The following is a 25,772-nucleotide window of genomic DNA, read 5'->3' as shown; positions in this document are numbered from 1 at the left end:
TTCTTGGATGACTGAGGATTCACGAGGGTCTAATAGTCACCCCAAACTTGACTTCTGACTACATGCGTCAGCGAGATGGCAGTGGGATTATAAAAGGGACCGAAAAATAATAAATCAATAAATGCTTTAATCTGGTTATCATGACTGTAAGTGACTGAGGCTGCCTTCTGTTTTATCACTTCACCACAAAAGCACTCACTAAATAAGCAGTGGAGACCCGTGCACAAGAAACAGAGACTGTGCCACTGGGCCTTGTACATCAAGCCTGGGACTCACCGTGTTTACACTTGGAGCATTGCTGTCAGAGGGAAACAGAAGAGAACATGTTAAGAGCACGCTGACCAAAGGTTCCATGTCACATAAGCAAAACGTACAGGCATCTGCTCACCATGTGATTGCAGCCTCCATTCTTCTCAATGCAGATGTTGCACTTGGGACACTGAGGAGACAGAAGGGTGCCATTAGGCTCACGCACCATCAGGCCGGTTCTAAGACAAATTACACAAAGCTCCCGGCACCCGTGCCCAGTAGCTCATCGTGCGAGCACTTCTGGGGAGGAGCATCTCACTTAAATGTGGCGGGTCGCTGAGGCTGGAACAGCAATTCAAGGAAATGAGGTCAGCATGTTTGGCTCTGAAACACTCCAAGCACCATCTGTCCCTGCCACGAGGCCGCTCAGATTAAGCACAAGCTGAGTCAGTAGAGAGCTTGCCTGCTTGGGAGGAATGCCAAAGCAGCGTAAAAGCTGCCACACTGGACTAAGTCCTCATCAGCTTGCCTGAACTTCTGCTTCCAGGAGAGGCCAAGGAAATAACCTCTAAAGCTCGCTCTCATTTGAGAGATGCCCGCAACCCCAGGCAGCAATGCAGAGATCAGTCTGATGCTGTGCTCTTCCATCGCCATGAAAAGGACTATGCTTAATGATGTCATGGTCACAGCTGTGCTTGTGAGTGCATCAACTCAGCGTGTGACTGGCACAGGGTACATCCTTGAGTGCTGAGTCGTGCAGAACTCAAGGGGCTACAGGCCATGCTTTCCCATGGGAAGTTTCCAGAATGAGAATTGGGCAGGCTTGGGCTTGCATTAGAGTTCTGCTATTTATTATGTGTGGCTATCAACTACCTCCCTCCCAGGGCTGTTAAAGCTTGGGAAACATTCAATAAAACCTAGTCTTCTTCTAATTAGTTTTCCTAAGGGTCAAACTTCTCCAAGCATTTCAGCAATTTATTAAAATAAATGCACTCGGTGCATACCATGATAAATTGCTACAAACTCTGCCAGGTCTGGGCAGCCTCCATCAAGAGCCCTGAGGCCCTGATCAAGAGCCTCCATCAAGAGCCCTGTTCTGCTCTCAGATGGTACATCTCCTGGGCAAGGCCCTGGGTAGCACTAAGGAGGGCAGATCCATGACAGGTAAGATACAGTCCTTACGTCTTTAGTGTGAGCACTAATGTAGTTGGCTGTTTCAGAGTCGTCTGCACACTTCGTGAGCCATTTCCGAATTGTGGCGCAGTCTGTGGGGGCGTGATACATCTGACGACACTTGAAACTTAAAACCAGAAAAGATAATTGTTAGGTCAGATCCTGTGTTCTTCATTTTCCTTCTGTCCAAGCCAACAGATCCTGAATTAGAGCTTTTCAAAGAGGTAACGTCACCTATCAAGGCATCTGAGACCTTTTCTCACCCAGGATTATACTGAAGTACTGTGTGAATTTCTCTCAATAAACCCAAATGAAATGTTTGTTTCAAATATCTTATGTGGTGTCAATCCTTCCTGACAGGATATCAAATTCAGAATTCAGCTTCCCAAAGGGCATGGAGATGCATTCCAAGATACCTCAACTCAGGCCCAAGGCAGGAATGAGATCCAGTTCTGGGAGCCTTGGCTTATCTCCAAGTCAGATGTGCACACAGGATGCACAATGCCAGCACTTGTGCAATCTGTAGGGGGCATGATACATCTGACAATGCTTGAAACTTAAAATCAGAAAAGAAAAACACTCCAACATTCATCAGGCCAGGCTCCCATGTTTTTAATTTCCCTTTTGTCCAAGCCAACACAACGTTATGGATAAAGGCTCTCAGGCAGGTAGCCTAACACATGTCCCAGGGAAAAGAAGTTCATAATGCAGGACACAAAGGATGGAAAGCAACCACATTAGTGGTTCTTAACCTTTGGTGAATCACAGACTCTCTCAACAACATCTTGAAAGGCAGGCACATATGCACATATACCACATTTTCTACGTACTTTCTCTGAAGCCCCACCATGAATTTTCCAGGGAGGCATGAATTGGGGACATGTCTGGACCTAAATTATGGCTCTGCCATTACCTTGCACCTCAATTTCCTCACCTATAACATAAGAGTAACAACAGTACAATCATACACAGTTGTTGTGACAATGAAGGTAAAATGATCAGGACAGAGCATTTCCTCTGGTAAGCCTTCAGTATACTTTAGCTATTCCCATCATGTCTACTGAATAGAGTAAACCCCAGGTAAATATAAACACATTTATGGATTATAGTGTTATAAAATTAGCAGAAAGGCCAAGAGAAAGATTAAAACGTTGATGGTTGTTGCTTTCACATACAGTAGTATGTGAATTATCTGTGCAGGTAGATACACACCCATATAGACAGGCAGTCTCTGGGCCATGAGTCTCAGCAGCATAACCACAGCACATTCCCCAAGAATCTGTGCCCCGTTCTTGTCTCCAGACTGACTATTATCAAACATCTCATGGAACATGAGATGCTAGGTACAAACCCTGCCCACGTGGAACAGAGCTGCTCTTCTGGCTCAACGACCCTGCCTCTCCCAGCCCCACCCTCCTAAGAGCAACGGCAGTGATGCTTTAGAGCAGGGGAAGGCACAAGCCCAGGGCTGCTCAGCACCCACACTCACTCTTACCAGAAGACCTCGTTGCACCGATTGCACTGTACTCGGCGAGCTCTGGGCTCCTGTACCCGGATAACCATGGGGCAGTCTGCACCAGGGCACAGCTGGAGCTGGTAGTGACTCTGTGAACACACCAAGGGGAGGAATAATGAGGACATCCCCTAGTTGGTGCCTCCAAATTAGACCTCCCTGAGTACTCAAACACCTTCTGTTCTTCCAGCTGATGACTTATATCAAGGGGCTACAGGAATTCAAGATGGATGTTGTGAAGACCAGACATTAGGCAGGTAGTGCAAATGACCTTTGTTTGTTTGCTTGTTTTTAATATTTATTTATTTGGCTGCGTCAGGTCTTAGTTGCGGCACATGGGATCTTGGCTGTGGCATGCGGGATCTTTCGTTGAGGTGTGTGGGCTCTTCGTTGCAGCATGTGGGCTTCTCTCTAGTTGTGGCGCACAGGCTCCAGAGCACACAGGCTTAGTTGCCCCGCGGCATGTGGGATCTTAGTTCCCCAACCAGGGATCAAACCCGAATCCCCTGCATTGGAAGGCAGATTCTTGACCACTGGACCACCAGGGAGATCCCTGAAAATGACCTTTGAATGCTTAGCTTAAACTAGGTAGCAACTCACTAGAATGCTCTAAGATTACATGACAAAATGGAATACAGAAGTGTGTCTCTGAAATGAAAGGGCATACGGACCAGGGCTGGAAAGGAACACAGACCACTCAGCTGTGCATAAGACTCTGAGGGGCTCAATGACCCTCAGGCATCTACCAAAGGCAGAAAACAGCACAAGGAACAAGGCATTGCTTTTCCTGTGGCATGTGCATGAGACAACCCAGACCGTCAATCAATCCAATAAGCTTGGGCATGAAAGACAAAGATGAAAATTATGCTGCATAGAACAAACAAGCCTGAACAGGTAGCGCAATACAGGGGAAGGACTCCAAAACTGACCATGCTGAAAACCTGAACAAGTTTTCCAATTGCCCAAAAAGCTACACCTCTTCTTTGTGCTGAACCACACAGTGAACTGAACAGAACAGCAACTCCTGAGATATGCCTGACTTGTGTTTATCCCGACATACAACAGCTTGTTTAAGCAACTCTGTATAAGGTGGGGATGCCTGACCATTCTACAAGAGAAAACCAAGGCTCAGAGAGGTAAAATAATGGGTCAAGGGATACATAACAAGGAAGCAAAAGACCTGGGATTCACTAGCACTCTAGTAGTTTTCAAACTGTTTTAAAGCCGTGGAGCTCTTTCTTCAAACGAAAGCATCTACTGGCAGTCTAGTCTATAAAGTAACTGGTGAGCATCTGATGAAAAGCAGGCCTGGGAAGACAGAGGGCACAACAGGGGCTGGGCATACCTCCACATAGTCCCTGAAGAGGTAGCGTCTGTATTTGTCTCTCAATTCTTCATTGGGCAGCAATGGAAACACAAAGTCCTCTGGTGTTCGAAGCGGGCAGTCCTGAGCCATGCAAGAGACACCTGTTGAACAAAGATAACCTGATGGACAACTGTATCGCAGAAGACACAGCGATAATATATTTGCTGAGTTCAACCAACAAATTCAGATTCTATGTAAGGAACCCCTAAAGCATCAGAATTTATTCAAAGAAGAGAGAAATTAATATATTTGCATAGTGATGCAACTAAAATATTATTCCAAATTAAATAGGATAGGGAATTCCCTGATGGTCCAGTGGTCAGGACTCGGCATTCTCACTGCCAGAGCCCTGGGTTCAATCCCTGGTCGGGGAACTAAGATCCTGTAAGCCGCACAGAGCCACCAAAAAACCCCCAACAAAAACAAAACAAATTAAATCATATATATCACAAACAGCACCAATAAAAAACAAAACTGTTTAAAAAATCCTATAGGGTGGGCTTCCCTGGTGGCGCAGTGGTTGAGAGTCTGCCTGCCAATGCAGGGGACACGGGTTCGTGCCCCGGTCCAGAAGATCCCACATGCCGCAGAGTGGCTGGGCCCGTGAGCCATGGCCGCTGAGCCTGTGCATCCGGAGCCTGTGCTCCGCAACGGGAGAGGCCACAACAGTGAGAGGCCCACGTACCGCAAAAAAAAAAAAAAAATCCTATAGGGTTATTAACTAACAATTTAGTTCTGTGATGTTTAATATTACATGCATGTGATTACCGTCAATACAATGAGATTTTGCAGACACAATTAAAGTAATGCTGATTTAGTTTCAAATATCAAGTCATAGTTAAATATTCCTTTAACTGATCATCAAGTTTGATTTGTGCTTATATTTCCTAAATAACAGCTAACTCTCTAGGTGTTTCTGAGTTATGGCTGCCACTCTGAGAATCAAGATAGATACGGTAGGCAGCTTAAAGGACAGTTCTCCCAAAAGGCAAGAGAAGGTAGCCTTGCATTCACACCAACGTTTACATATATGCCCAAACATTAGCCTTAACTCTCTCGTTTTGCTCAGGTCTAAACGTTGCCATTGTTCAGACAGATGTGTTTGGAAACCAATGGTTCTGACAATAAAAACTTCAATTAGGCTCACAAGAAAACACTCAGTTGACCTGAGAACCTGAAAGGGCAGAGCTAAAGCTAAATACTTCATGCCAGCCTTTTATAAATCCTATGGCAGACTCACCCACACCCACGCCATCCTTGACAAGTACTGAGCAGTGTTGCTCCCAGCAGCTGCGGCAAAACTGGTGCTGACAGGCCAGAGACAGTAGGTTTTCCTTCCGCACAAACTGCATACACACTGCGCAGTGGTGAGGGGGATGGGTTGTGGGGACCTGGGGAGAGGCAGAGTGATATGAGCCATGGGAGGCAATTCTGACCCCGCAACAAGTGTCAGAACTCAACTGCAATGTGTGCACTCTGCGAGTTCCAGTTTTGAGCAGAAAGCATATTATCAGGAAGGCTTTCTGAAGGAGGTGGTAACTGAACTAGGCTTGATGAATCACTAGGATTTAGAGAGGCAGAGAGAAGATGGAAATGAGAACAGTAGTTTATAACGTCAGGCTGAAAAGACCAGGATTTCAGAACTGTCAAGGTCCTCAGAGGTCATTCAATCCACCTTCTTTCAGAGACTATTGGGTTTCTTTTGAAAACTGCCCTCATTCAGCACAGCACAGAGTTGCTCCTCAACAAGTACTACAAACCCAGCCATATAGGTGCTTAGAGGCTGAGTGTGAGCCTCTAACAGCCCACAATGCAGTTTTACGTGTCAAAGACAGTGGTTTTCCCATATCAATATGTCCAAAACATAGAGTATTACAGTTTTTACCAAGTTACAACTCATCCTTAACATACCAAAGAGATGTCACATACAATTAATTTAGAGAGATGAGGAAGGTTTCTACAAGGGAAGAAACTCTTCTAGTTTGTGGGCAAATAACTGTAAAGCTTAAACTCCAGAATCCATACCATGCTACACAAACTGGCAAAGACAATCTGGGGACCCCAGCCAAAAACACTAACCAATGAAAAAGTCCACTACATGTTTAACATTAGGTTCTTGTTAGTTTACTGGGAATACAAAAAATAACTTGAGGAAAAGGACCGTATTCTCATGTTTGTCCAGTATTCTCCTAGAAATTTTCTCCTAAGAGACTGCAGAAGTTATGTGGTGATCTGAGCCCCAATTCTCCCTCCTGAGAGTGCTTTTAACATGGCCCTCATTCATTTGACAAATGCTGACTGAACTCTCAGATACAGAGGAAATTGCTATACATTGATTCCTAAACTTAAAAAGCACTTACAGTCTAGTAGGGGAGCTGAAAAGATATGAGTGAATTACTACAACATACACATAAAGGTTTAAAGATATAATTAGAGGAGTTTGGAGGGGAGTGGTCCCAGGAGATATGTTTTGTGAGAGATGGCTTGGATGTGGGTCTCTAAAGATGAGTTCCATTTCCACAAGCAGAGATGGGGACAGAATCTGGACATTCCAGACCAGGGAAGGCACAAGCAGAGTCAAAGAGGCATGCGGTGAGTGGGAACACCAAGAACACAGCAGGAATAGAATACAGGCTGTATGTAAGTGCAAGGAAAAAGGTGAGGCTGGAGAGGGCAGGCAATGATTCACTCCTCATCTATGAGGAAAATTTCCAAACTATAATGGAAATGGAAGATTTAGGCCTATGCTGGAACAAATATCATGGGCATATTGCACTACAAACAAGGCAAGATGGTTCTCAATAACAATGTGAGCCACAGAAAGAGCCACGGGCAACAGGAGAAGCCTTATTCAAGGAGGAGACACTCACATGTTTCGACGGATTGGGCTGAACTCGAGCCTCAACGAGCAGTTGAGCACAATTAGACTTGTATCTACAAAACAAAACGCAGAAGTAAAGGGAATCAGAACCTGAAGACAAATAGTTTTACTTCTGAACAAAAACAGGATAGACCAACATGTGTTGCAGTCACACTGAAGTGTCTTTGTCTTTTAACTACCTTCTCGCAAAACCAAGCTGGCTTTTTACCTTACTACAAATACTTTCTGCTTTTTCAATTTTTTAGCTCTCAATTGCTATAAGAATAACAACTCTGTCCTAAAGACACTCAACTATAAGAAAAATACTTATGAAGGACCATATCCGCTTTAAGTCCCTTTCTAGAATTACAAGCAAATATCTCTATGTCTTCAGAATAGGAAAGGATATCTTCAAGACACAGAAAAAGCAAAGCATAAAGGAAAACTCTGTATGCTACATTTAAGAACTTCAATTCAGGGAACTCCCTGGTAGTCTAGTGGTCAGGATTCTGGGCTTTCACTGCTGTAGCCCAGGTTTAATCCCTGGTCAGGAAACTGAGATCCCACAAGCCAAAAGAACTTCAGTTCATCAGAAGACAAGATAAAGTGAAAAGCCAAGCTATAAACTGAAAGATAATTCAATACATATACAACTGGTAAAGAACTGATATTCAGAATAAACAAAACAAAAACTCCTAAACGTCCATTTGAAATGAAAAACAACAATTAGAAAAATGGGCAAAAGACATAACAGGCATTTCACAGAAGAGGAAGCACAAATCACATAGGAAAAATGATCAACTTCCTTAATAACCTGGACATTGAAATTAAAGACAACCAGATGCCATTTACACCCACCAGACTGTAAAACTTTAATTCTGACACTCCTACACCACTAGTGGGTATATAACATGGTACAATCACTTTGGACAACATTTTGGCATTATCTAGTAAAGCTGAAGTAACACATACTCTACAGACCAGCAATTCACTTTCTGTACTTAACCCTAGAAAAATTATGTGACACTATAAGTCATGTACAACAGTTTTCAGAGTTGCATTATTTTTAACAGCAAAAAACTAAAAACTCACAAATAGTTTTTGACAGGACGATGGATAAGATGTCATAATGTTCAACCTTGTTAATTTAAAAAGTTGAAGAATACATATGATATGATTCCATGCCTGTAAAGTTCTAAAAACATACAAAACTAAAAGATATATAATTTAAGAATAAATAAGAAAATGATCAATACCGAATTCAAGGTACTGGTCGCCCTGGAAAAGGAAGGGATTGTAGCCAGGCAGGGATTGCCATCAGAGAGGTCTCTGAGTAAAGGTCAGAGGGTTTCTTTGTTTGCTTTATTTGTCTTTAAAACCTATATACATCACAAATATGGCATGTGAGTGCACACTCACACATTTTTGGGGAAAAAAATTTCATAATAAAAATTTAATTCCTTTCTGGAATGAGGTATGGCATAAATACATTTAAAAATAAAAACAGTTATCATGTGGCAATAAAAGTGCCACACAAAGTCCAGGTAATCACATTACCAAGACACCAGGAATCTGAGCAGGGAAGAACTACATCTCATATACATGATTTCCTTACTCTGCCTAGTCAGAATGCCTACTTTAATTTTTATTCCTAGTTCTCACACTACTATTCTTAGTATCTTTATAGCTATCCAAATTGTCTCCATCCCCAAGTTAGGCTAGAGAGTTTGGACAGTGCTAGATACCCATTACCGGAACCTATGTGGTTCCAGAGTTTTGGATAGCAGTGCAGACAGGGAAGTTCATCTGGAAGTCTACCTAACTGTATTCAGCTCTTCAGTATAGACAGTGAGAGTGCAGTTAGTGAACCAGGAATGCATTTGCTCTTTCCTGATCAGGCTGGGCTGCTCTGGCTAGTTTGGCCTTCTTAGCCTAGAGAAGGAAAGGCATAATGATCTTCCTCTGCCAATCAACAGAATCACACCATACAGAGAAGGAAGACTCACTGTGGTGTGAAAGAGCAGGGGTAGTGACCAGTGTACTGCTCAGCAGGAGCAGTTTTGTTCTCCAGGAGTTAGCTGGCAGTCCAGAGGCATTTTTGATTTACGGACTTCTAGTAGGTAGACCCCGGAGATTCTTCCAAACCTCCTACAATTCACAGAACAGTCCCTTCACAACAAAGAGTTATCTAGCCCAACACATCAACAGTGCTTAGGATGAGAAACCCTGAGCTAGACAGAAGCAGATGCCTCTTAGAGGAACCCCCTTAGAGGATGCGTAAGGAGGAGGAACCCCTCCTCCTGACAACTTCCAGGACACCTGAGACTCCAAGTTGTGTGCCTCAAGGGCTCTGGTTCTGGAAGTGCGGGGTAAACTAGCTGACCTTTTCTCTGAAGGTAATATGCACTATGTCATGATGTATTCCTCACTTGATGTGTCTGAAAGAAATAACTGGAGATACTGTCAAGTGTTATCTAGAAGGGCACTGATTAAAAATTAACAATGGCATAAAAAATTTGACCTAACTTCACTGTACAACAACAGGGGTTTGGAAAAGTATGGAACATCTATATAATAAAATACTGTGCTAGTTAAAACTGGGGTAGAAAGAATATGCTGAAAACACGGGAAAATGTTCACCATATACTGAGGAAAAAAAGGCTATACACTATGATCCAGTGTTTTAAAAATATAATCTGCACACTGTAAGGACATTCTCCAAAACATAAATAATAATCATCACTGGGCGGGTAGGCAGAGAGAGGAGCTATGGGCAATGCCATCTCTTCTTCCTCCCCCAAACACCTTACCTGTCCATTATCTCTGCGACTTGCCAGTGGAAATTAACTAATATAAGTTTAGCAACTGAATGAGATACCTAGAAAGAAAAAAAAAAGAAATCAAATTATAATGTTTCTTTCAGAGTGCTCTGCATTTTGAGAAATGCATACATTCATCTCTATTGCAGGCCCAGGCTTGACTTTCAAATTCTTCCTCTTGGTTCTCTGTTTCATCTTTTAAGTTCAGACTCTTATAGTCTTAGTGATTTCTTGGATCTCTTGATTTTTCGATCTTTGTTTTCATTAACGACCCTTCAAAGAAATTAGTTTGATTTGAAACTTATGCGAAACCATCCTATTTACAGTAAATAACGACCCAGCATCCAATTTAAGAAAAAGAGCTGTTAGGTTCCCTAATGTGATTTGTTTCCTCAAGCTGCTGTAGGAGGCTATACATGGTAAGTGCACCTCTAGTTAGGCCTGTTACTTGCAGAAAACCTCAGGCTTGGACTTCTTGTATAAACCCAGAAAAACAAAACAAACAAAAAACACCCCTGTTTAAAATCTCTGAATTACCGGCAACTAATGAGCCCTAATTGCAAGGAGAATTTAGAAGTCCGTGGGCAGCCTTTCTGGCCCCTACATTCTCCTTTAAAGCACAATGGTTATGGCTATCAAAGAGCCTCGAAGGTGCACTGAACTAGCAATTCTACCTCTGTAAATTTTTTCTGAGGAAATGATACAGGATATGCAGTCCCTGAAAAGGATGTTGCATAGCTAAGTTTACTGACACAGAAAGTAGTTCATGTATTAATTTTAATGTTAATAGGAAAGTAAGCTAGTTACAAAATAGAACCCTGAACATCAAGACTTGGGTGGGGGCCTAATCTTTTTCTTTTTGGCCGTGAGGCTTGTGAGATCTTAGTTCCCTGACCAGGAATTGAACCCAGGCCTCCAGCAGTGAAACACAGAATCTTAACCACTGGACCACCAGGGGGCCTTATCTTCTAGTCCGGCTCGGGGCGTCAGAAGATTAGGATGTGTTTGGAGGCCTAGATAAGGCTACCCAGAGAGAGCATTGCAAAACACGAGGGTACTACTGAATCAAGGAAAAACAAGGAGCACACTTCAACCTAGGGAGCCAAGAGAACACACAGAACCTTGGTACTCTGCTCACTGGACTGAGTTTTCATACAGGAGCACCTAGAGCCCATGTCCGCAACAAGAGAAGCCACTCCAACGAGAAGCCTGCGCACCACAATGAAGAGTAGCCCCCGCTAGCCGCAACTAGAGAAAGCCTGCATGCAGAAACAAAGACACAACACAGCCATAAATAAAAAGAAATAAACTAACTAACTAACTAAATATATATATAAAAACACTTAACAACTGGGGGAAGTCTTCCACTCTTCTTATATGTCCAATTGTGGAGAACAAAAATCTTCCAGCAGAACCAAGATGAACTCTTGCTGGACTGTTTTGACAAGCAACTAACAACCGGTTAGTAGTTAGGATTACATATTATCAAGAACGACTTAAAGCTTTCTTTTATGGATTTATTTATTTATTTTTGGCTGCACCATGCAGCTTGTGAGATCTCGGTTCCCCGACCAGGGACTGAACCCAGGCCATGGCGGTGAAAGCCCCAAATCCTAACCACTAGGCAACCAGGGAACTCCCCCAAAAAGGACTCACAATGAGAAGGTCAAACCTTTTCCAAAAGGAAAATGGGTCCAAGGTGATAACCACTGACAGCCAAAAAAACTAATGACTTAGGAAGGAACACATATGACCATGTCACGTTCAAAAGAAATTTGCGGTTCTATCAGATCAATATGTAATAAGAAGATTAAAAGTCTTATTTATTTATGAGTCTAATCGAGGAAAAGACTAGAAACTAAGAACTAGGAAGTTCTTGCCCCAAAATTTGGAACCCCAAGGTAATTACAGATTAATCTGAGCTTCTCCCCACAGAGATAGAGTCCACCATTCTCTCCATCACAGGGGTCAAAGAGGGCCCTTCTCAATAATAATAGGTCACTATTTCCAGCATGCCTGGGACTATTACCCCTGTCTAAACTGCAAACCCTTAGCTGGTGGAATGTGTCCACTTTGGATACTCACAAGACCATGAGGCAAGAATAGTTAGGATGAATTTAAACAAAGACTCTCAAGAGCAGAAATAAGATGTTTTCGTATCCCCCCACCTCCTCCCCAAAATGTTAGAGCTATTCTCAAGAATCATGCTTGAAAATATATATAATACTTCGAAAGTTCAGTGGGTATAACTGCCAATATGAATTCAATTTTGGTTCACAGTTTGTCAAAATGTTTATTTTAATTGCTGAATTTCAATCTATTTGGAATTGCCGACAGTGGATATACTATTCTTTATACACATGTACCAGGCAATATAAACTCCCTTGTCGCCAAATTCAACAAACATAATGGTCTCTGTGATGAGTCTCGCAGAACCTGTTCAGGTACACTAAATGTGCTCTTCCTCCTGAATGCCCATCTTGTCACTGGAGACATCACACTCCTACACCTGCATCAGCATTTTCCTCTATGTCTCGCTCTTCCTTACCACTCCACCCTCTTCCATCACCACCATTCCACTGCACAATCTCTAGTCCTGCCTCTCCTAAACACTTCCATCAGAAGGGCTTCACTATCACCTGGACAAAGGAAAGGTATCTTATATACTGACATGCCAGTGTCTGTTATCTGCCCGCCACCCCCACCCCCCGCCACCCATAGCCCCCAGGATGAGTTTCCTAAAGCCTCCATGTAACAATTACAGTAACAGACTATTCTTAGAGCTTTCACGTCTTACCAGGATCAGTCCCAACCTGTTTAAAACCCGTCACAGCTCTCCAGTACTGACAAGATGAACCTTAAGCGTTAGTCAAGAGTCATTAGGACCCACTGCAGAACCACTGCCCTGAGGAGTCCAGCAATAGACCAAATGATTCCAGCCACCCCAAGAGGCTCCCTGACTGTTCTCTGCCAAGCATGCCCTTCTTCTTCTTATACAGCAAATATTTGGAAATTAAAGAACATACCTCTATAAAACCTGTGTGTCAAGGAAGAAATCACAAGAAAAATTAGAAAATGTTTTGAACGAATGATAATGAAAATACCACATAATAAAAGTTGTGAGATGCAGCTAATATAATGCCAAGAGGGAAATTTACAAATGTAAGTATTTATACTATAAAAGGTCCAAAAATCAATGACATAAGGGCCTACCTTAAGAAGCTAGAAAAAGATGACAAAGTTAAAAGAAGAAAAAAGATAAAAACAGAAATAAAATCCAAAACAAATAGTGAAAATCAATAAAGTCCAAAAGTTGATTCTTTTTTTTTTTTTTTTTTTTTTTTGCGGTACGCGGGCCTCTCACTGCTGTGGCCTCTCCCATTGCGGAGCACAGGCTCCGGACGCGCAGGCTCAGCAGCCATGGCTCCAGGCCCAGGCGCTCCACGGCATGTGGGATCCTCCTGGACCGGGGTACGAACCCGTGTCCCCTGCATCGGCAGGCGGACTCTCAACCACTGCGTCACCAGGGAAGCCCCCAAAAGTTGATTCTTTAAAAAAATCAATAAAGTTGATAAAAACTTTAGCTAGAACAATTAAGAAAAAAAGAGAATACAAATTGCCAATAACGAGGGTGATAAGAGGGACTATCCCTACAAATCTTACAGGTATTAAAAGGAAAATAGGAAAATATGAATAATCAAATGCTAATAAATTTGATATCTTAGATGAGATTGACAAGTTCCTTGAAAAACACTTACCAAAACTGACACAAAATAAAAACTGAATAGCTCTATATCTATTAAAGACATTGAATTCATGATAAAAAATTTTCTCACAAAATGCCAGACCCAGAAGTTATTACTGGTGAATTCTATCAAAACTAATATTAAGTAAACACTTCAGAAACTAGAGCAGGAAGGAATACTTCTTCCAAATTCACTTTATGAGACTAACATAACCCTGATATAAAAACCTAACAAAAATATAAAAAGAAAATTACAAATAAGCCTTATGAACAAAAACACAAAAATCAATCCAAATATTTTAGCAAATTAAATCCAGCAATATAGAAAAGGCTGATTTAACATGTGAAAACTCCTAAGACAATTCACTGAATTAACAAAATAAAGGCAGAAAAAACCCAAATGACCATTTCAGTAGATGCAAGAAAACTCATTTGACAAAATTCAATAATCATTCAAGACAAAAATTCTTAGCAAATTAGGAAGAAAAATGGAACTGCCTGAATCTAATATAGGGCATCTATGGAAAACATTATACTCAATAATGAAATAGTGAATGCTAAGATCAGGAACATCGCAGGGATGACCACGCTCATCATTTCATTAACATTATGAAAGCCCTACCCAGGGCAATAAGGAAAGGAAAAAAAAAAAAAAGGACACACTACACAAAAGACATAAAAGATTAAAAAAAGAAGCAAATCTGTCTCTATTCCTAAATAAAATGACTACACAGAAAATCCTAAAAGAATCTACAAAACTAGTAGAACTCACAAATTTTGTAAGATAAAAAAATAGAATGCCAATATATAAAAACCAAAAGTATTTCTATATAGCAGCAAACAAATGAAAACTAAAATTTATTTATAAATATATTTTATTTAACCCAAAATATCTAAAATATTATTTCAACATTTTAATCCATAGAAACTAATGAACTATATTTTACATCTTTTTTCCATCTAAATTTTCAAAGTCCATTGTATTCAGAATTATAGTACATACCAATCCAAACTAGCCATATTTCCAGTGCCCAACGGCTACATGTGGTCACAGCTACCATACTGGACAACATAGCTATAGACTGAACACAGCAATCAAAATTAATCAAAATCAGGGACTTCCCTGGTGGCACAGGGTTAAGAATCTGCCTGCCAATGCAGGAACACGGGTTTGAGCCCTGGTCCAGGAAGATCCCACATGCCGCAGAGCAACTAAGCCCGTGTGCCACAACTACTGAGCCTGTGCTCTAGAGCCCATGAGCCACAACTACTGAGCCCGCACGCCACAACTACTGAAGCCCATACACTCTAGGGCCTGTGCTTCGCAACAAGAGAAGCCACCGCAATAAGAACCACGTGCACCGCAACGAAGAGTAGCCCCCCCTCACCACAACTAGAGAAGGCCCACATGCAGCAAAGAAGACCCAACACAGCCAAAAATAAATCAATTTATTTTAAAAAATTAATCAAAATCAAAGCAGGGGTTTTAACCACTGGACAGCCAGGGAAGTCCCCAAAGCAATCTTGAAAGAGCAAAGTTGGAGGACTTACACCATCTGACTTCAAGACTTACTATAAAGCTACAGTAATCGAGACAGTGGGGTACTGGCTTAAGGACAGACATATAGATCAATGGAACAGGATAAAGTCCAGAAGTAAACTCATACATTTATGGTTAATTTCCACAATGTAATTCATTGGAGGATAGGATAGTCTTCAACAAACGATTCCGGAATAACTGAACATCATTATAGAAAACAAACAAACATAGAACTTAGCTGTTTAGCTCATGTCACACAAAAATTAACTCAAAATAGTTCACAGATTTAAATGAAACTGAAAACTATAAAACTTCTAGAAGAAAACACAGAAGAAAATCTTTGCAACCTTAGTTTTAGGCAAAGATTTCTTAGATATGATACTGAAAGCACAATCCTTAAAAGAAAAAATCTGATAAACTGGACTTCAACAAAATTAAACGTTTACTCTTCAAAGGATGTTATTAAGAAAATGGAAGAGACAGGCCACAAAATGGGAGAAAAAATAATTGCAAATCATGTACCTGATAAAGAACTTATTTCAGAACATATAAAGAACTCATACAACTCAATAATAAGACAAACACCCCAATTTTTCAAAAATGGGCAAAAGATTTGAACAGACACTTCACAAAAAAAAATGAATAGCAGATACACACAAGAAGAGATCCTCAATATTACTAGTCATTAGGGAAATGAAATGCAAATTAAAACTACAAGATACTGCTTCACACTCACTAGAATGATTATAATCCAGAAGACTGACGATACTAAGTGCTAGCAAGCATGTGGAGAACGTGCAACACTTATATAATGCTGGTGGGAATGTAAAATAGTAGAGTCACCTCAGAAAACATTTTGGCATTTTCTTAAAATGTTAAACATACATTTACCATATGACCTAGCAATCCCACTGCTAGATATCTATCCAAGAGAAATGAGAACATGTCCACATAAAACCCTGGATATAAACAATCACAGCATCATATTTCATAATAGCCAAAAACTGGAATCAACCCAAATGTTCATCAACTGATGAATGGATGGATAAACAAAATGTGGTATATATCTATGCAATGGAAAATCATCATTGGGCAATAAAAGGAAAGCATTACTGTGATACAACATGGATGAACTTTGAAAACATTACGCTAAGTGAAAGAAGCCAGACACAAAAGACTACATATTGTATGATTCAGTTTATATTAAATTTCTAGAAAAGGCAAAACTATGCAGACAGTAAGATGATCAGTAGTTTGGTGGGACTGGGAGTGGGGACCAACTACAAATGGATACAAGGGAACTTTCTGGGTGATGAAAATGTTCTATAACTTGGATTGTGGTGATGGTTGTATATTTGTTTACATTTACTAAAACTCTTCTAATGGTACACTTTAAAATGGATGAATTTAATGGAATGTCAGTAATACTTCAATAAAGCTGTTTAAAAATAAAACTGATAGACAGATATATAATAAAGTAAATGCAGCAAAAAGTTAGCAACTATATAATCGAGATGGTATGTAAATGGATGTCCACTGTACAATTCTTTAAACTTCCTTGTATATTTTAAATTTTTCATGAAGTTGGAGGGAAAGTTTGCCAAATTTAATTCAATGGCAATCATCTGCATAAACAAATGTCACAATAAACGGAGGGTTGACCCTTACACTACTGCATCAAATAGTTCATTTTGATCTTTTACTTACTCTTCGAAATGAAAAATTTCCCTTCAGAAAAATTTCCCTTCAGAGTTTTTAACATAGTTCTGACCAAAGGTTAACCGATTAGGCAATGTGAATTTTAGCATAAATAGGTCTGTAATGCCAATAACTTCATAACACTATGGCTCCCTCTAAACCTCCCACACCCAGCCTTCTTAGTGTTCCATTGGATGCTCTTCTCCCGGTCTGTCAGCTCAAACTGTTGCTGTTCCACAGGGCACAACTCTCAGGCCTGCCTTCCTCTCACTCCTTGGCCTGTCTCTGAGCAACTGGATTTGTGCCTAAGCCTTGGTCAGTGTGAACATAAGCCCCAAAGATAAGAACTTCTCTCTCATTTTCCCCAGGGAGTTGGGGAAGGGAGTGTGACTGATCAAAGTGGGGAAGGGAGGGCAATAAGTGGTATAAAGTTCATCAAAGACTGAAGGGTGCCCTCACGTCCCTGGGTGGTCTAGAGAAGGTTTTCACAGAGTCAAAGATGGGGTCAGAACAGAGGCCAAGTGTAGCCCATCTTCCTTGCCTTTTTCCCCTCATTCCCTGTGCCCTCAAACCTGACCCACAATGGGTCAGAAGACTCTGTAGAGCTTTCTCTCCAGCTTGAAAGGACTGTGGGGTCACCTCTGTTGTCATCCACCCTGGACATTGCTCTGTATTGCCAATTCAATTTGGCTTTGTTTTGCCATTACATTTACAATCTCAACACCCTTAGATGGTTTTCTGATCTTTATTTCAGGAAGCACTTGGCTACATGCATGTCAAAAAGGACTTTGCTGCCGGACATCACTATTTCCCAAAGGTTGCAGGCAAACTTCTTCTGTCATCTTCCATAATGTTTGGGAGAGACACTTAAGAAGGTATTTCCCAGATAGAGGCCCTCAAAACATGTTCAGCAGTTACCACCTGTTCACAGATACCTAAAGGACTAGACAGCTGCTGGGGAGTTAAGTTCTCCGTTCTGTTTTTTAACAAAGAATATATAAAGCGTGCACACAATTCTATCCTGGCTTCATAAGCAGGACTTTGGGGGGTGGGTGGGTAGGAGTTGGACCTGAGGGGGAAAATCCAGGATATGAGCCAATGATGCTAAGATTTTCTCACAGAGATGTAATGAAGTGTACATGAATATTTTAACTGCTGTTATCAGCAAGCAGTTCCTGACATGGTTAACAGCACACAAGTCTACAACCTCAGCACTTCGTTAGATATTCTGTCTGGAGGCATTTTTATTCCATGATCTAAGGGCTTCAGAGAATAGAGAAATGAAATAGTGTAAACATCAGCCTGTCAACTTGGAATGGAGACCACCTTGATAAGATAAAACTTCTGGATCTACGTGGCCTCTGACCCACTCATTACAAGGAGACAGATGCAGGATTACAGGAACTTAGATAAGGCAACTCCAGCAGCAATCTGGTTACTGGGTTATATTTTAGCAGTCTTTTAGCATTCCTATGACTTGCTGCCCCACTCTATGTCTCAATTTCATTGTATGTATTTTCCCTATTAGGTCCCTGAGCAGAAAGCTGACTGTGGTGAAATTATTTTTCAAATCACAGGACCCTAAGTCCACCTGAAGTCTGTTAGTAAATGAGAGCCACACATTTCTTTTCTGGTTTCCACCAAACCCTTCCCCGATAAAAATTCAAGTAAGTCTCTATCAGAATTTTATAACTTAATCATTGGAACAAACATTTTTGATCCCCTGACCACAAAGAACTTAAAATACCAGAGGGAGATAAATCCTGCTACTGAAGGAAACGTAAGTACATACAATATTCTGGACTCTTTCAATACATCGCCAACATCTATCTTTGTGAAAAATGTCTTCAGAATTTCAGAAATTTAACAGTCATTACTTGACATCCCAGAGAACCTGTATAGTATATTTATTATTCAAAATAATGCACAGGACATGCTAATTTTATGTAAGGATCAAAGCACATACTGAATAGCCTCCATTCCTGACAACAGTTCCCCAAGGAAACCCCTGAACATGGTCAGTTGCTTCTTCATCTTTTTAGTCTCCTATAGCTGGTTCAAGCTGTCCAGCCCTTGGGGACAAGTTAATAACACAGCTTGCAGATAGATTTTTTTCCCCCAGAAAAAAGAAATTCAGCAGCCCACCAAAACTGTCACCAGCCCTTCCCACACTTACCAGTGCCATAGGGAGGATGCAGCTGATGGCAGTGAGCATCAACGGCCTGAAAAAATACAGGTGGTAGTTTCAATTTTTATTTAGAATTCTTACTTGCCAACTGCCTGAAATCTTTTAAGGCTACATGAATGGGTCTCCATGCCTCAGCCTGTTGTTAAGCCACTTCATGGTCCAATCACATTTGTTAACAAACACTAGTGGTCATTCACTAAAAAGCAGAGATGAAGGAAAACAGTGAATTGTTGGCCAGCTTCTGGGCCTGGGGTAGAAAGGGACATGATACAGGAAAACTAGCCTAAGGAGATCAAGATGGATGGATTTTGGTCTTGCAGGGTAGAGGGTGAAGCAAGAAAGTACTGAAGGAATAAGAGAAAGAAGGTTAAAGCACAGAGACAAAGGAGTAGGTGAACACCAGCCTAGAATGGGGCAAAATCAGCAGTGGTGGTGGTGGTAGTAGGGTCCCAGAGTGCCTATGACCTTAGGCAAGGTCTAAAGTCTAATTTAAGTGGTGGGCCTTCACTTCTCCCATACTTCACACCTTCATACTCTCAGCCTCTAAAAGGTCAGCTCTCAGGCACCTGATTGTAACTTTGCTTCCTTTACTTTCTCTCCATGGAGGGAGGGCTGACTTGTAATTGAGGCACCCATGTATTACAAGTGCTTTAAAAACTCTGATTAATAAACACAAATTTGAAGATTTCTCTCCAGTCTATCCTTAATTTAGTCCTGTTATGGTCTCTGATCATTAAAATCAATACCAAAAACACCTAAAGACCTTACTAAAGTTATTTATGAAAAATACAATAAAGCAAAAATACGAAAGTCATCCATTTCTTGACCATGAGGGTAATTTTTTTATTATGAAAAATTCCAAGCATCTATATAAGTGAAGACTATAATGAAACCCACGTACCCATCACCCAGCTCCAACATCAACTCATGGCCAGGTCCACTGTATCTGCACCCTACCTATCCCCTACCCTCTAGATTATACTGAAGTAAATCCCAGCCAGCATATCTTTTAGGTTTGCATTTCAATGAAAATCTTCTGGGAAATACTTAGTACAAAAGGCTGATTACAGCCCCTTCTAGAATTCTAACAGTTTTCTAGGGGGATGCCATATATAGGCAGGATGATTGTAACTTCAGTGAACCAAGGTCATATCCAGTAACCACAACCAAAAGAAATGCAGATAGGAGCTGATAGCCAATGAACTATACATAGTAGGACTAAAAGCCAAGTATCCTACCATATTCCTGCAGCTATAAACCCATCTTGTCCATAAGTGATTTCAAACAATGCTGTCTTCTCCAACTACTGCTACTGTGAGGAGACAAAGGAGAGGGAATACCAAATACCTTTAGGCAGTTCCAGCTAGGTCACCTCTCTTCTGCAGAGGACACCTCATAGGCTAGCATATCTTAGTGACAAAGCCACAAACACCAACAGCATATTTCAAAGGCAGAGCCACTGACTGCTGTTGTTGGCTATGCTCAAAACATACATCACATTTTTATAACTTTTATGTTTATGTAAACCTCCAACAGAATAGAAGCTCCTCTCTGAGGGAAGAGGTTTTTAAGAACACTTTCCTCCTCTGTCATACCTAAGCACCTAGAACAATACCTGTGCCAGTACTAGGTCCTATATGCTAATGCTACCCTCTGCCTGTCTCCTATGGTCTGATCTCAAGCCACTGCAAATCCACAGCCTCCTCCAGAGCCCAGGCAGGCACCAAAGCCTTCCAAGCCCTCAGGGGGTGCACAATCTAGCAGGAGAGGCCAGATACAGCTCCAGAAGGGAGGGTTTAAAAAAAAAAAGAAGGCTTCCCTGGTAGCGCAGTGGTTGGGAGTCCGCCTGCCGATGCAGGGGACACGGGTTCGTGCCCCGGGTCTGGGAAGAACCCACATGCCGTGAAGCGGCTAGGCCCGTGAGCCATGGCCGCTGAGCCTGCGTGTCCGGAGCCTGTGCTCCACAACGGGAGAGGCCACAGCGGTGAGAGGCCCGCGTACCGCAAAAAAAAAAAAAAGAAAAAGAATGGCGGGCTGAGAAGCCTTCTGAGGGTGACAGGAATGGCAGAGATGCTGACGGGAGGTTTGAGGAGGCAAAAATCAAACATTAGGGAGAGGAGCAACAGGAAAGAAGAGTTCAGGCTGGAATCTGGAGAAACCACTTCAAGTTTTTCAAGAGAGCAAAATAAAATGGTGCTTTTAGTGGGGTATATCAGAAAATATGAAATAGAAGTAGAAAAGGTTTTATTTATTTATACCTCCTTTCTTTCTCACCATTCTAAAAAAGGAGGGGGCAGAAACTAAAGGCAAAGAGATCTTTAAGTTATTTTATGGTAGAGGTTAAACTATTTTTTCCCCATCGTTCCTAGCATCTATCTAAAAGTTAAGACAACAGAAGACACTCAGAAACACTTCTTTTATTGGGAATCAACAAATTCTTTACCTATCCCAATTACCACTGAACAAAAAATAAATCAAATGGTTCATAAAAAGCACTTTGATGAAAAGGAACAACACCTGCCCCTCTGTCCCGCCCCACCCCCATCCTCCCAGTCTTCCCATCCAGGAGAAATCTCTCCCAGTCATTCATTCGTTTGGGTTCTTCTGGTTGTTACCAACATCGCTGAGTAGGCCCATAATTCTCTACCAGACTTAGCTTACTTATACCACTCGCTACCCACTCCCATCCAAGCCCCAACTTTTTGATATTAAAATCACTATTTTCAGTTCCTCTATCTGTAGCCTTTGTAATTTTAAGTCATTGTTTACAGGGCCAGAATTGCATTTTCTACCCTGAGCTTCCAACGTCACGATCCTTGGCCCACTCAAAGAAGAATGTTTGTACATCAGGCACAAATACATTATCATTATTAGTCGCTGCCAATCACTCATACTTGTGCCATAAGGAGGGTTTGCTTTATATTTATTTGGCTTGTGATTTTTTTGTGTGTAGTTTTTCTGCTTTGCATGGGAATTCTATTTCCCTTGCCCCTTGTGAAGAGACTTATGGTTTCTTCACCACATCCCACCCATCTTCCAGCTTCTTCATTCTATTGCTGGAATCCACCTCACTCCTATTCCTGAAGAAATTTTTCTTGGATCGCACCAAGTTTCTGTTCCAATCTGGGCTGACCGTTTTCCAGGCCTGTTACACAGCTGAACAAGAGACTTTTCACTGGACTACTAGGTTAGTTCAATCATTTCTTTTTTTAAATTAATTAATTAATTAATTATTTTTTGGCTGCTTTGGGTTTTCATTGCTGCAAGCAGGCTTTCTCTAATTGAAGCAAGTGGGGGCTACTCTTCTTTGCGGCCCACAGGCTTCTCATTGTGGTGGCTTCTCTTTGTTATGGAGCACAGGCTCTAGGAGCACGTGGCACGTGGACTCAGTAGTTGTGGCTCGTGGGCTCTAGAGCGCAGGCTCAGTAGTTGTGGCACACGGGCTTACTAGCTCTGCGGCATGTGGGATCTTCCCAGACCAGGGCTCAAACCTGTGTCCCCTGCATTGGCAGGTGGATTCTTAACTACTGCACCACCAGGTAAGTCCTCAATCATTTCTTGAATTTTATTTTTCTCTTTTTTGATTTTCATCTTGAAGTAACTACTTCAGAAAAGGTACAAGGGACATAAATTTTGGGAGTTGTTGCACATCTGAAAACGAGTTTATTTTTCAAGGACAGAATTCTAGATTCAGAACTATTTTCCCTCAGGACTTTGAAGGCCATTGCTCCACTGTCTTCTGGTTGTAACTGCTGCTGCTGAGACATCTGATTCCCATTTCTTTTAGAAGACCTGATATATCTTTATGGAAACTTTTAGAGTTTTCTCTCTATCCTTGTTTTTCTGAAATTTCACAGGGACAGTTCTGGCAATGGGTCTTTCTTTATTCTTCTGGGCAATGAATAGACCCTTTCAATATGAAGACTCTCCTCTCTTTGGCTCCTGGAAATTTCCTTCTTATACTTTTTAATATTTTCTTTCCTTCAATTTTTTGTTCTCACTTCTCACAAATCCTAGTAAGTGCTGGATCTCTGGCTTGAACTTCCATGTCTCTGTTTTTTCACATACATTTTTTGCCTGCATGTTGGCTTTACATTGAGAGATTTTCTTGATTTTATCTTCTGACCTATCTACGGAATATTTTTTAACTTGACAAACCCATAATTCATCTCCACAAGTTCTTTTTGTTTTGATTTTCTTCCTGATGGCATCTCTGATTGTTTTATAGATGTCACATCTTCTTGAGTATCTTGGCAAATACTAAATAGTGCACTTTTAAAAACAAGCAAAATTACCTACTGGTCTGTTTCAGCTAAGGTCAATTTTTCTGTTTCTCTTTCATTTTGCATGTTTTCCTGAAATGTCTGGTAATTCTTGGTTAGCCATTCACATTAAAAAATGAAGAGTCACCCAAAAAGGGGGATGAAGTACTGATACATGCTACAGCTTGGATGAACCTCAAAAACATTATGATAAGAGAAAGCAAAACAAAAGGTCACATATTCCATGATTCCATTTATATAACATATATAGGTAAATCCAGAGACAAAGAAAGCAGGTTAGTGGCTGCCAGAGATGGGGGGAGTGGAAAGTAACTGCTTAATGGGTACCAAGTTTCCTTTTGGGGTGATGAAAATGTTTTGGAACTAGATGCAGAAGATGGTTGCACAACACTATGAGTGTACTAAATGCCACTGAATTGTATACTTTAAAATGGTGAATTTTATGTGAATGTTACAATTTTCAAACAGGGGGCCTCAGGAAATGAATCCTAGCTCTGTGTACGTGAACAGACCTGCCAAATGACAGGCTTTTCTTTAGGGTAACTGATCAGGGGCAGCAATTATTCAAGACTCAAAGGCTCCCAAAATGACAAATGAAGAGAACCAAATCTTACATTCTCTAAGTGCCCTATTTCTCCCCAGATTATCCAGATTATTTTGCCGAGAGACCAAGAGAGAGCAGGGCTGACTGTTCTACATACAGACCTTTAATTAATCCCCCCATCTGCAGCACACTTATCTTTCCCAGTCTTTGTCAGTCAAACCAGAGCCCACAACCTCTTCAAAGACAGGTTGGACAAACTGGCTCCCACGTACAATGATGTCCCACATGCTCCCCCGACATGTTCTCTTTGTTAATATGTGTTTATAACATATATATGCCTTTACTTTCATTTTCATGGTTATTTAAAAATGGAGGAGCACCTCCATATTTACCTCATGCTCTTTAATAATCTCTTTTCCTGCCCTCCCCCCAGCTCTCCAGGCAACCATTAATTCACTTTCCTTTACAATACATAAGTTTGCATTTTCTAGCATTGTATATGATTGAAATAATAAATTGTTTATTTTTTCCCCTGAGTTTCTTCATGCAGCATATTTTGAGATTTATCAATGATGTTTGTATGAGCAGCCCACTCTTTTTATATTGATGACAGTACGCTGTTCTATGGGTATGCCACTATTTGTTCATTCATCTGTTTGTGGATATTTGGGTTGTTTCCAGTTTTTGGCTATTGTAAATAAAGCTGTTACAGACATCTGAATACCAAACAAACAAAAAAAATGGAGAAGGGACAAACGTATGTGAGGGCAGCCAACCATCTTGAAGCAAAGACTTCAGGTGTTCTACTTATGTCATAAAATAAAAACCCTTTAAAACATTCACATTGTATTTATGATTGCAGATACTATTAGTCAGTTTTATAGCTACTCATTATCAACATGGACATAAGGACCCACTTTTATTTTGGTAAGGAAATACGAAGTAATGTTTAGACATCAAAAATATTACAGGAAACCTACCCAATTTGTGAGTATAGGTGGGCAGTTTACATCCTACTCTCATTCTGGTTAAAAAACCAGTACACTCTGAATGTTGGACATATCTTTTCAGCAGCCAAAGAAAGGATGCACTCATCTCTCCTCATTTTGATAACCTGAATCATTTCATAATTTTTTTGTACTTCCACATGAATATAATGTAAAATACCTCACCTCACCTCTGAAGATTGTTTTATTATATCTGCACGAAGTTCAGTCTTCTGTATGAGAACTGCCAAAACTAATTCTGACATGCACACCATGCTGGGAACCACATATCCACTAGGTATATATTATCTGTACTTAAAAGTCAGCTGGCTTCATGGAAGCCCTTCAACAAGCATGTCTTCTGTTTACAAACATGAGCACGCAGAGTAGAGCCTCGGGGTTAGATTCTCAACTTTTGCAATTATTGGCCTGGGCTTAGGCAGTCAGATCAACAATAAGCAACACTTACTGAGAACAAAACATAACCTGGCATTTTTTGCTAGATGTTGTTATACAAAGAAAAAACATGTACCTCTATCTCAAAGAGTTCAATCCCTGGCTTACAAACAACTAATTTTCCAAATAGCATAAGCACATACCAAGAAACGTGCACAGGGACTTCCCTGGTGGCGCAGTGGTTAAGAATCCGCCTGCCAATGCAGGGGACACGGGTTTGAGCCCTGGTCCAGGAAAATCCCACATGCCATGGAGCAACTAAGCCCGTGAGACACAACTACTGAGCCAGTGCTCCAGAGCCTGCATGCCACAACTACTGAGCCCATGTGCCACAACTACTGAAACCTGCGCG

The 25,772-nt window shown here is 41.1% G+C and overlaps 1 protein-coding gene across 1 annotated transcript in view; it reads right to left on the bottom strand.

Moving 5' to 3' along the window:
- ARIH2 (ariadne RBR E3 ubiquitin protein ligase 2) overlaps nt 1–25,772 on the bottom strand; it is a 47,526-nt gene that overhangs the window by 8,010 nt on the left and 13,744 nt on the right. Inside the window, 10 exon segments of the mRNA XM_079933141.1 lie at nt 277–298; nt 389–439; nt 1,432–1,549; nt 2,918–3,027; nt 4,281–4,402; nt 5,542–5,692; nt 7,172–7,235; nt 9,972–10,039; nt 19,140–19,151; nt 19,153–19,185. Of these exon segments, the coding sequence (XP_079789267.1) occupies nt 277–298; nt 389–439; nt 1,432–1,549; nt 2,918–3,027; nt 4,281–4,402; nt 5,542–5,692; nt 7,172–7,235; nt 9,972–10,039; nt 19,140–19,151; nt 19,153–19,185 (751 nt within the window).

Source organism: Stenella coeruleoalba (genome assembly GCF_951394435.1).
Source record: "Stenella coeruleoalba genome assembly, chromosome: 10".
NCBI lineage: Eukaryota > Metazoa > Chordata > Mammalia > Artiodactyla > Delphinidae > Stenella > Stenella coeruleoalba.
The sequence above is the reverse complement of the archived record's forward strand: the minus strand, read 5'-3'. Positions and strand labels throughout refer to the sequence as shown.